This window comes from Fringilla coelebs (assembly GCF_963513975.1).
Source record: "Fringilla coelebs genome assembly, chromosome: 12".
NCBI classification, from domain to species: domain Eukaryota; kingdom Metazoa; phylum Chordata; class Aves; order Passeriformes; family Fringillidae; genus Fringilla; species Fringilla coelebs.
Window position 1 is genome coordinate 14,505,190 of NC_140038.1, and position 12,128 is coordinate 14,517,317.

At 54.4% G+C, this 12,128-nt stretch overlaps 1 protein-coding gene across 2 annotated transcripts; it reads left to right on the top strand.

The window, feature by feature from the left end:
- Window positions 1-456: 456 nt before the first annotated feature.
- Window positions 457-11,365, top strand: KIF7 (kinesin family member 7; the record flags this gene model as incomplete). Of its 2 annotated transcripts, none has more annotated exons than XM_084213458.1 (18): window positions 457-757; window positions 1,812-2,012; window positions 2,641-3,052; window positions 3,617-4,148; window positions 4,450-4,587; window positions 4,734-4,958; window positions 5,361-5,563; window positions 5,862-5,968; window positions 6,273-6,428; window positions 6,730-6,932; window positions 7,034-7,231; window positions 7,433-7,558; window positions 8,031-8,207; window positions 8,510-8,725; window positions 8,924-9,130; window positions 9,577-9,775; window positions 9,867-10,016; window positions 10,212-11,365. In XM_084213458.1, the coding sequence occupies 18 exons, from the start codon at window positions 457-459 to the stop codon at window positions 10,607-10,609; spliced, it is 4,149 nt and encodes a 1,382-aa protein (XP_084069584.1). In that variant the 3' UTR covers window positions 10,610-11,365. The 2 variants fall into 2 exon arrangements, with proteins under 2 accessions (XP_084069584.1, XP_084069585.1); XM_084213459.1 differs by having other exon boundaries at window positions 10,215-11,365.
- Window positions 11,366-12,128: the final 763 nt, after the last annotated feature.

Genomic DNA, 12,128 nt, shown 5'->3' on the forward strand with positions numbered 1-12,128 from the left:
AGTGTCACCGCTGCTGGGGTGTCTCGTCAGGGATGAAGCAGCTGATGAGAGACGGGAGTCCCTTGCGACTGGCGGAGCATCTCGTGGGTGGTGGAACTTTGTTTCACCAGCGACGGAACACCTCACGATTAACGGAGCGCTGCCTCGCATGTGACGAAGCATCTCACGAGGGACGGAATCCCGAGTGAGTGAGTGAGTGAGTGAGTGAGTGAGTGAGTGAGTGAGTGAGTGATGAAACATCCCAAGAGCGATGGGGCATCTCCCGAGTGATGGAGCTTCTCTGGAGCACCGCCGCGCAACTCCCGCAGCACGGGCGTCTCCCGCTCCCCCCGGCTGCTCTCCCGCGGGGGTGCGGCGAGGACCGGCCGCATCCTCCCTCCCGACCCGCATCCTCCCTGCCCTGCCCGGCCCGCCGGGAGGAGCCGCTGACGCCATCGCGGCGCGCCCGGCGCGGCCATGGCGGCGGAGGCGGCGGTGGTGCGGGTGGCGGTGCGGGTGCGGCCGCTGCTGCCCCGGGAGGCGCTGCGGGGACACCGGCCCTGCCTGCGGAGCGATGCCGCCACCGGCGAGGTGGCGCTGGGCCGCCGCCGGTTCCGCTTCGCCGCCGTGCTGCCCGAGGAGGCGGGGCAGGCGGCCGTGTACCGGGCCTGCGTCCAGCCGCTGCTGCGCGCCTTCTTCCGCGGCTTCAACGCCACCGTCTTCGCCTACGGACAGACCGGCTCCGGCAAGACCTACACCATCGGGGAGGCCAGCGTCGGTGAGTCTCGCCGGGACTGGCAGCTCCGTGCCCGCCAGCATCCCTGTTCTGCCAGCATCCCCGCTCCACCAGCATCCCTGTCCCGCCAGCATCCTTGCTCCACCAGCATCCCTGCTTCTCCAGCATCCCTGCTCCACCAGCATCCTTGCTTCTCCAGCATCTCTGTTCTGCCAGCATCCCTACTCTGCCAGTATCCTTGCTTTACCCAACTGCATCATCATCTCCATCACTTCCAGTTTCACTCCCAAATAACCCTTCCACCCTGCCAGCCCCTCCAGCTCAAGCCAACCTCTCCCCACCATCCCACCCCCAGCAGCCTTTCCTTCCCCACTTTGAGATCACAGTGTCTAGGTTTCTCCTCTTTCACTGCAGGACAAGTGTCAGCTCTGAAGGTGGTTGTGGTAGTCCTAGGTCCTGAAATAAACCTAAAGGAGAAGGAGGTTTGCAAGTGTTAACCCCATTTCTGTTTCTTTATGTGGAGGAAATGAGGAAAGAGACAACTTTTTCATTCTCGTTTAATGGCATTGTGATTCCTTACAGAGGATGTGCTGTAAACATTTGAGTCATCTTTAGTTAATTGCATCATTTGTAAACACTAAACTGTTTCATACTTTTAATGTACATCTGTTTTCAGTCTCCCAGGCTATCATTGCCAAATTTGAGAATTGCCATTTTACATAGCTGTTGGAGACAAAAGAAAAAAAAGCTTCTCACAGTTGGGAAAGGTTGTGGAGTCATGCTGGCTTCAAAGGACAGCACACTGCGGCTGCAGGCATGGTGTTTGATACTCACTAAAATGCTGAGGTGCTTTTTTCTTCTTGAGGAAGGACTGGAAACATGCAGCTTTGCTGGAGTCCAGCACAGCAGTGGGATAAGATTTGCCCAGGGGTCTTGTGGGATGTTTAACCCAAGATGCCAGGGCTGAGCTGTGGGGGAGTTGTGAGGCTGCTCCTTTCCAGCTGACATGTGTTGCAGGCAGGCTCCTGACCTCAGCTCTGTCCCCAGCCAGCGTGGGCTCCCTGGATGCTCACGAGTGTGTGCCTCTCTTTGCCAGCTTCCATCAATGAGGATGAGCAGGGCATCATCCCACGGGCCATGGCTGAGACCTTCAGGCTCATCGATGAGAATGACCTGATCGACTACACGGTCCGAGTGTCCTACCTGGAAGTGTACAAGGAGGAGTTTCGGGACTTGCTGCAGGTGGATACAGCCAGCAAAGACATCCAGATCCGGGAGGATGACAAGGGGAACATTGGTATGTGTGGCTGGGCACAGGCTCTTTTTCTCCTCATGTTGTAGGCCAGAGCTGGGTTATCTGTCCATGAAGGCAGAGACAGGTCTTCTTCCTCCATCTCTTTGTCTCCTGCAGGAGTTTGCTGTGCTTAATCTTGAAAGCTGGTCTGGGCAAGGCCCAGTACAGGCAGGGTGACAGCAGCAGGCTGTGCAGAGGAGCTGCATCCTCAGGCAGCCCTTCCCTCCCAGCTGTGGGATTCACATTCTCTGAAACTGAGAGATGCAGTGAGAGAAGCAGAGAAAAGAATGATCAAAACAATTCTTATCTCATTGGCTGCTCCGGTGTTGTGCCAAGGTAGAATGCAGTATGGAGATTGTTTACCCAGAGTCATGGTGTTTTGTTTCCTTGGGCCATCAGGGCCAAGCATGTGTCCAGACTGTCAGTCAGCAGACAGTCACAAGAACTCTTGTTCAGTTGAGTAGAGTGCTTGTGCAGTTTCAGTTTAGATGTAGTTTAATATAGAATAATATAGTATAATAAAGTAATTAATTAGCCTTCTGATATCAGTGGAGTCAGATGCATCATTCTTCCCTTCGACGGGGGTCGCCTGCTTTTACAACACCCAGCCACAGCTGCCTTTGCTTTGCAGTGCTCTGCGGGGTGAAGGAGTCAGAAGTGGAAGGGCTGGACGAGGTGCTGAGCCTGCTGGAGATGGGGAACACAGCCAAGCACACGGGAGCCACGCACATCAACAGGCAGTCGAGCCGCTCGCACACCATCTTCACGGTGACCATGGAGCAGCGGCGTGGGGCTGGCCGGCTGCCCCTGCACCGCCAGCCCCCCGCCGTGCCCGCCGCCGGACAGGTCCTGGTCTCCAAGTTCCATTTCGTGGACCTGGCAGGCTCAGAGCGAATTGTGAAGACGGGAAACACAGGGGAGAGGCTGAAGGAGAGTATCCAGATCAACTGTGGCCTCTTGGCCTTGGGCAACGTCATCAGTGCCTTGGGAGATCCTCGGAGAAAGACCACCCACATCCCGTACAGGGACTCCAAAATCACCAGGTACCACTGGGAGCAGGACCCCCCACGTCTCAGGGGCTCAGCTTACAGGTCTCCCCTCTCTGCAGGTTCACATGTAGGGACTCTCGAGGAGCAGTGAGGCCAGGATAGGAATGCAGGCTTGGCTCATTGCAGTGCTGGAGACAGTGAGGCTTGCATGAGTTATGCTGCTAAAACTGAGATGAGGCGTTGCTGAGAGTTATCCTGCCCTTCCTGCCTGTCAGGGAATAAAAAATACTCCCAGTAGGCTTGTTTAATGGTCCACAGTTAGTTCTTAGCGTGAGCAGGTGGCCTTTGCAATCTCCAGCAGGACCCCTGGCAGCACATACCTACCAGTGATCACAGAGTCAGGGAGCTCCCAACCTCAGGAGTTATTTGGATGGAGACTTGCATGGTGCAAACTGTTAATCCTCTGCTTAATCATTCCCTTCACCTCACTGATGCCAAACCAGCTACAGAGCAAGGATATAATTTTCCTTGGGCTTAACCTCTGAAAAGGGTTGAAAACCTTCTATTTTCTGTGTTATTTTGTATTTCTGCTATTTTAATCCCTGTGCTCTTCCTTAGGATCCTGAAAGACTCCCTGGGGGGGAACGCCCAGACGGTGATGATCGCCTGCGTCAGCCCCTCATCCTCTGACTTCGACGAGAGCCTCAACACGCTGAACTACGCCAGCCGTGCTCAGAACATCCAGAACAAGGCGGTGGTGAACTGCCGCAAGGAGACGGAGCACATCGAGGAGCTGCACCTGCAGATCCAGAACCTGCAGAAGGCGCTGGAGCAGCGGCAGCGCTCCGAGACGCGCACCATCCGCCGCTCGGGCAGCGCCAAGCGCGGCGCGCCCGACGCCACGGCCCGGCTGCTGGCCGAGTGCGCCCATTACCGCACCTGCACCGACGCCGCGCACCGGCTGCTCACCGAGCTGCAGGAGGACAGCAACCTGACCCTGGAGCAGATCCTGCGCGTCAAGGAGTGGCTGTGCGCCGTGGAGAGCCAGAGGAGCGAGCTGACCTCGGCCGGGCTGGACAGCGGCATTGAGAGCACCTCCATGGAAGAGCAGGGTCAGGAGGCACAAGGGGCAAAAGTGGCAAAAGGCCAGGTAATAGTGGGGTGTTACAGCTCTGAGGTGGGGTTCGTCTCGTGGCCACAGCAGCCCCAGCACAGCACGATGGAAGGGTCAGGAGAGGGAGGGAGGAGAAGTAACCTGTGCAGGAGGCCCTAGGGAGGCAGAAGGACGCGGTCCTCACAGCAGGCAGGAAAAACTAGGACTAGGACTCTCAGCTGCAGCTGAGAGATTTATTACATAGAAGAATCTGGGTCTGCAGAGCTGTTGTGTCCTTGCAGAGTTCGGAAGGGAAGGACAAATGCTGATGCTGCCTCTCTTTTATTTTGGGGAGCAGGTGAGCACTGAGAAGAATTGTGAGTCCATCAAAGATGAGCAGGTGGCCAAGCTACAGAGGCAAGTGGAACGCCTGGAGGAGGAGAACCGTGATTTCCTGGCTGCCCTGGAGGATGCTATGGAACAGTATAAGCTGCAGGTATTTCTGGACTCTGATCTCTTTGAAGGCACCTGCCCCACTCCTCTCCTTCCTGCCCAGGTGTGCTCAGCCCAGCTTCCAGGTTTTTCTGCAGTGGGTCTCAGATCAACATGTATGTAAACCACATTTTTCTCATTGTTTCCTAGAGTGACAAACTGCAGGAGCAGCAGGATAAGATCTCAGAGCTGCACGTGCGCTTGGAGATGGCAATGCCAAACCTGTGTGTGCCAGGACTGCTGGAAAATCTTCACCTGGTCACTGCCAGCCAGAGACCTCACACAGCCCCACTGGATGCTGCCCCATCCCATGGCTTTGGTGGGGTTCCCTCGGGGCTGCTTCCTGAGCAGAGTGGAAGAGCTCTTTGCAAGAAGGTGAGGGCACAAGGCTGTGCCACTGAAGAACTGCTGCCTCTCCACTTGGCTGCTCTCCACTGTAGGAGACTTTTTGCCCTGCTGTTCAATGTGATCCTTGTCAGAAGTGTAGTCCAGAGGACTGTGCTCAGTGTTCAAATCCAGAGTTTTACAACTCTGACAAAAACAGCCTAGCTTCAAAACTGAAGCTTTTGCTTTCATGTTGTGGGTGAGTCCCAGAATTGTTCAGTGTTTGAGCAGCAGAAGCACAGGCAGCTGGGTCTGGCAACAGACCGGTTCTCCTGAAAATACACTCAATCCATTTCGTTGCTTTTATGGGTAGCAGTGATGCTCAGCTGGGAGCCGCTTTTTCTAACACTAGCTCACACAGCTTGTTTCCTCTCTTTCCAATTCTGTGCCCAGAAGCCCAGCAGCAGCTCCTCCTTGCAGAAAGAGGAACTGGCAGGCTGGCACCCAAACCACACACAGCACCCAAGTGGCAATCCTGAGGCCAGAGAGGGGGTGCTGAGGAGGGAGCTCAGCCAGGACTCAGAGAAGCCATCAGAGCTGTCCTCGGGAGAGGAGATGGAGGAATGGGAACAGAAACAGTCCCTGTCCCAGTGCAGGTGAGTTTGGGCTGTCCCAGCCAGCTGTCCCTGTGCCATGTCCCTGGCCCTGGCTGTGACCTGGCTGTCCCACCTCTGCAGTTCAGCTCTCATGTCTGATGTAGGGCAAATGCTGCCTACAGTGGGGTCAGTGATGCTGCTGGTACACCTTACTGCTCCCTGGGGAGCTCATTACCATCATTGCTCACCACAGCTATTGTTTCCATTTCCTTCTCAAGACTGTGGCTCATGAGGGTCCTTACTGGGAACAGCTTTAGCAGTGCCCAGACCAAACTGATTAATTTGCTTCTCCTTCTAGAAATGGGATCCAAAATTTGAGCAAGAAGGAGATTTTTAAGTTGGGCGAGGAGCCAAGTGGATGCAATGCCCACTCAATTCAGGAGGAGCAGCTGGAGCTGTCAAAAGGCAAGTAGCAACCATAGGTTGTTGGACAATCTTCCACAGGCTGGTGGTGCTTCACTGGGAGATCTTGATTTCCTACCTGGATGTGCCCAGAGGACAAAAATGGAGCAAAAATGGAACCCAGCTGCTTTTGTTAGGGAGAAACTTGAATTCTTAGAGTCTGGAAAGGGTGTATGTTATGATAGAAGCTTCAGGTGACTCTTGGCAATGCTGTGCCAGACCCTGGCTACAGATCCAAGATCAGATTGTCCTTCTGTCACCCATCTGCTAAGATAGGGCTTTCCTGACGTGGGAATCTGTGTTCCAGAGGTCTGTGGGAAGCGGGAGTCACTGCTTATTTCCCGGGAGCGCCTGGCAGGGAAGGGCTCTGAGTGGAGGCTGGTGCAAGCACAGCAGAAGATTCGAGAGCTGGCGATCAACATCCGCATGAAGGAGGAGCTGATCACGGAGCTCATTAAGACAGGTGCAGAGCTACTGGCAGGAATATGCACCCATTTCCCATGAAACCTCCTCCTAGTTGTGGTGCTTAGTCTCTTCCATCCTCATCTTCTCTCCCTGTGTTGCTTGTGCTCAGTCTCTTCTCCTAAAATCAGCAGGGCCTTGTTTCTCCATCCCTCCAGTTGACAGAAGCCCTTCCCACTGGTTTGTTCCTTCCCTGGAGAGGCTGAGGGAAAGGGAACACTCAGTCTCTGTAGCCAAAAAACACTTGGGGAGAGAGAGGAAGGGTCAGGATCCTGGCTGTGAGAGAGGGGGCTGTGTTGCAGGCAAGGACGCCCAGGCTCTGAACAAGCAGTACAGCCAGAAGATCAGTGAGCTGGAGCAGGAAGCAGAGCAGGTGCGGGCAGAGCTGAGCGACAGCCAGAAGCAGCTCCAGGAGCTGGAGGGCAAAGAGCCGTGGGACCCCGGGGAGAAGCGCAAGCTGCAGGAGTACCGCACACGCCTGGCGGCCGTGCGGAGCAAGGCACAGGTGAGCGAAAGGCTTTGCCCACACCAGTGCCGAGCAGGGCAGAGCTGGGGGCACCTCTGCAAAGAGAGGAGATTCCAAGGGTGGTTTTCACCCCCTGGCAGGTTCTGTGCAAGAAGAAGCAGGCGACGGAGAGGCTGGTGTCGCTGTCGGCGCAGAGCGAGAAGCGCGTGCAGGAGCTGGAGAGGAACATCCAGCTGATGCGGCGGCAGCAGGGGCAGCTGCAGCGGCGGCTGCGCGAGGAGAGCGAGCAGAAACGGCGGCTGGAGACAGAGGTGAACAAGGGACAGCACCGAGTCAAGGTAGGAGAGGGCAGGAGCAGCTGTGCTGCTGTGGGGTTTGTGAGGATGACACTGGGTGGGCTCTGATGTGGTCTGTGGTTGTCTTGGAGGGCATGGAGATGGCTCTATTCAAAGCGCTAGAGGAGAGCATAACCTGTCCCTCAGCCCCTGGGCAAACACATCCCACTCCCTCCGTGCTCACAGCTGCTCTTTCACATGCAGGAACTGGAGCTGAAGCATGAACAGCACCAGAAAATCCTGCGCATCAAAACAGAGGAAATTGCGGCTTTCCAGAGGAAGCGGCGGAGTGGCAGCAATGGTTCTGTGATCAGCCTGGAGCAGCAGCAGGTACAGACAGCAAGCCTGCCTCTGCTTCCCTGTTCAGAGGGGATGCTTGGCAGACTGCAGGCTGATGGGAGAGATCTGAAAACAAGGACCTGAGCTCATCCCCCCCTTGAGAAGGACAGTCCATAATGTCATTGTATCTAGTAGCAGAGGACTTCAGATCTTTTCTTACCCCAGAAACAGGATTTCATCTAAATCCTAGCATTGGTAAAGAAGTTTTGAAGTTTTGTCTGTTAGCAGAAGGGTGGTGAGAGGTGTGCCCTCCCAAGAATTCGACAGCTGGGAATTTAGTTAAGCTCTGCCTTTTGGAGGAGCTGGAAGAATAAAACCAGTGAAGTCTGGACTGTGTGGGTTAGCAGAGATGGAATAAGGACCCTTGTTCAGATCTCAACCCTGCTCCTCTTTAGTCCAGCAGTCCTGGGCACTGCTGCTGCTGTCTGCACACACACATGCCTTTTGCTTCTCCCTCCATCAGAAAATTGAGGAACAGAAGAAGTGGCTGGACATGGAGATGGATAAAGTTCTCGAGCAGCGCCAGGCCCTGGATGAGCTGGAAGATGAGCTGAGGAAGCGGGAAGCTATTGTGGCCAAAAAGGAAGCCCTGCTGCAGGAGAAGAATGGCCTGGAGAGCAAAAGGCTGCGCTCGAGCCAGGTAAGACAAGAGTGTGACACCTCAACCCTTTGCTTGATTTCCAGCAGAGGTGGAGGCTGGAAGACCTGGGTACCATCCTGGGTCTTGCTGCAGGCCAGGATAGGGGGGTGTTGGGAAGTGGGTAGGAAATGTTGTCTCTATGAAAATAGAGTCTGGTTGGGCTGTGTCTCTAAGCTTGCTGGTTTGGTAGCCCTTAATTTATGTCTGCCTGGGGGAGTCACTTGACCTAGAGAGGGAGTAGAAAGGGGCTGAGGGCCTGACTTGCCTTGGGAGCAGATCCCCTTGAGCATGCTCTGCTGCAGGCCCTGACAGATGACATAGTGCGCGTGTCCAGCCGCCTGGAGCACCTGGAGAAGGAGCTGAGCGAGAAGAACGGGCAGCTGCGCCACGGCAGTGCCCAGGACCAGCAGCAGATCCGCCAGGAGATCAACAGCCTGCGCCAGGAGAAGGACCAGCTGCTCAAACAGAGGCTGGAGCTCGACAACAAGCTGCGTCAGGGCACGCTGCTGTCCCCAGAGGTACCTCTGCTGGGGCTGGGGAGCAGGAGGCTGTAGGAGGGAAGTAAAGACTGAGCATGAGGTCATTGGCAGATTCTCCCCCACATCCCAGCATGTCCCAGCTTCTCACCAGCACTGTTGACATGACAAGCAAGGCTAGGGCAGGGTGAGACAGAGCAAACCCTTTGCTCCCTGGTAACTACAGCTCTGTTCTGGCAGGAAGAACGGATCTTGTTCCAGCTGGATGAGGCAATTGAGGCTCTGGATGCAGCCATTGAGTACAAGAATGAGTCCATCACGTGCAGGCAGCGAGTCCTGCGTGCCTCGGCCAGCCTGCTGTCACAGTGTGAGATGAACCTCATGGCCAAGCTCAGCTACCTCTCCTCCTCTGAGACACGAGCTCTGCTCTGCAAGTACTTTGACAAGGTGGGAGATAACTGCCCTCTGTGCTGGTGGGAGCTGTATTTCACTTACTGGCTGTTAGTGATGGCATTATTAGCCAGCCAGAACACATAATAATCATAACACAGCTTGAATGCACTTGTTAAAAGAAATTATGACCCGACCACACTCCTGTTTTCCTCAGTTTCAAGCTTTCTCCTTGCATCATATTCCTCTAAAGTAAGGCCACAAAGCCAGAGCACCATGACCCCTATCTGGGAGAGGGGCTAAAGTCATAGGATGCATGGATCCCTGCAGTGGCTCTGCCACATCAGTGCAGCCACACCTTGCTCTTCCCTCCACAAGGCATCCTAGCACTACTAACCTTTGTAGGCTGTACCAAAAAACTAACCTGACTGGGGCTCGGTGGGGCAGGAAATCTTCCTAGGCATGAAGGAGCTGAAATGTCCCTGCTCTTGGGCCCTGGCCAGGTGGTGACACTGCGAGAGGACCAGCACAGGCAGCACATTGCCTTCTCAGAGCTGGAGATGCAGCTGGAGGAGCAGCAGCAGCTGGTGTACTGGCTGGAGGCGGCCGTGGAGCGCCAGCGCCTGGAGATGGACCGCCAGCTCACCCTGCAGCAGAAGGAGCACGAGCAGAACATGCAGTTACTGCTGCAGCAGAGCCGCGGTAACACCCAGCTCTCCAGATGGGCAGCAGTGCTACTGCTTTTGTCTTTCGTAGGGCTCCCAGGCTGAAATAGCCTTGTTTTTGCTTGTAGAGCACATGGATGAGGGGCTGGCCAGCAGCAAGCTGCAGTATGAGGCGAGGATTCAAGTGCTGGAAAAGGAGCTGAGCCGTTATATGTGGGCAAACCAGGAGCTGAACCAGAGACTGAGTAACATGAACCTGCATCCTGGACAGACCAAAGGTGAGAGGAAACCCAGGCTTTGCTGTTCCTGCCAAGTTAAAAGGGAGGTTCAGTTCCCACCCTGGCAGTGAGAGCTTGGAGCAGTCCAGAGCTGTGCATGTGTAGGTCCTTCAGCAACTGCTGTACAGGCACTAATTTTGATGAGAAAAGTAGAGATCCTGATACTCTACTCACTGTACTCTCAATTTTTCCCAGCAGGGATGGAGAGAAGCATTCATGGGGGTGGGGACAGAGCTGCCCCTGAGCTTGGCACCTGTGAGGAATTCAGCCTCAGGGATCAGCCCGTGCCTCCAGCTGCCGCTGAAGAAAGCCCTCGGGCCAGGGATGAGAGCAGGGACTTGGTGCACGCCCCTTTGCCCTCGACATGGAGGCGTTCCTCGCTGCCCAGCGACAGCCCCGGCGACCCCCGGCAGAGGGACACAGAGCACTCGCTGCTGAGAGCGGGGCAGCCCCACGAGCTGCTCCCCCCACGGAGCCTGGCTGCTGCTGCTGCTGCTCCCAAAGCCCGCCGGGAGCTGCGCAGAGCCAGCCTCAACATCAGCCCCGTGCCTTATCACCCAGCCATGATAGACGTGAGGAAAAACCCACTCTAGAGCCAGGCTTAACATCCGCCCAGTGCCTTATCACCCAGCCATGATAGACGTGAGGAAAAACCCACTCTAGAGCCAGGCTTAACATCCGCCCAGTGCCTTATCACCCAGCCATGATAGACGTGAGGAAAAACCCACTCTAGAGCCAGCCTCAATGTCAGCCCCGTGCCTTATTACCCAGCCATGATAGACGTGAGGAAAAACCCACTCTAGAGCCAGGCTTAACACCAGCCCAGTGCCTTATCACCCAGCCGTAATGGATGTGAGGAAAAACCCACTCTAGAGACAGGCTTAACATCAGCCCCGTGCCTTATCACCCAGCCATGACAGACATGAGGGAAAACCAGCTCTAGAATCAGGCTCAATGCTCACCTGGCACGGGCAGGGAGCAGCAGGTATTGCTGAGCTGAGCTTGAGAGCCCTCCTGCCCCACAAGCCAACCTGGCTGCAACCCTGTTACATTTCAGAGGCCTGGGGAAGAGAAAGATGTGACTTCTTGCCATGAGTATGTAAGGTATGGAGCACCAGCCTACATTCTCTGTGTTGCTGCCAGTCAAGGCAGCACTGACAGGAAGCTTTTCCTCTGCTCCCTCAGCAGCTTGAACACTGAAGCAGGAGACACTTTGCTTCCAGGCCTTTAACACTAAAAACTTGTTTACAATGTGGAATTCTCAGCTGAAGAGCTTGCTCAGCCCTGGCAGCCTCGAAGGGAAACGTTCTGCAGTCCTGCAGAATTTGTACATAGATTTTTGTAGTAACTTTGGGGTTTTTACATTTCTACTATAACTTTTCTAATAAAGCAGTGAGTTTTATGAAATGGTGACTTGTCAGAAGGACCATTTACTCTGGGTATGTAGGAAAGGAGTTGTATTTAAATCTCACTGCATGGGAAGTCAGCTGCTGTCACACTTTTGCCCTAATGTTTAAATACCTGTTTTAAGTAGTCCCAGCCACATCTAGTAGGCCTCCTACATTAAACTGCCGCAGGAAGAACATCTCCAGCCAGCAGCAGAATTGTCTGAAATGTCCATGATAAAAAGAATTCTGGTTCTGCTTTTCTCTTGCAGTCTCTAAGCTGCTTTAAGCAGGGTTTTCATATTCTTGAGAGAACTTCCAGTCAAGATTTAAGAGAGACTAAATACAATCCTGCAGCTTAACACTGACAGCTCAGGAAGGGGGACTAAGTTTAACTCTAGCAGAGCAAGAAATGAAAGCCAAGATATCTCCTTTAAGAAGGGCAAGAGGCAGGGGCAAAGGGCTGCTTGACCACTTGATCCTAAAAAACAAGCCACTGCTTCAGCCTGAAATGAGAACAGCTACCACATCCACTACTTAAGGAGTAACACACCAAGTTAAAAGCCAGCATTTGATATAAGAACCACCTTCTGACCTCCTACATCCTTGACCTTGCCTGTAGTAGTGTGACATTGAGGGGAGGATATTACTGAGGGCTCTGTATATGGCTGAGCTACACAAGATTAAGTTCAGACTCTTTCATTTCCTGCTGTTGAAAACAAAGACC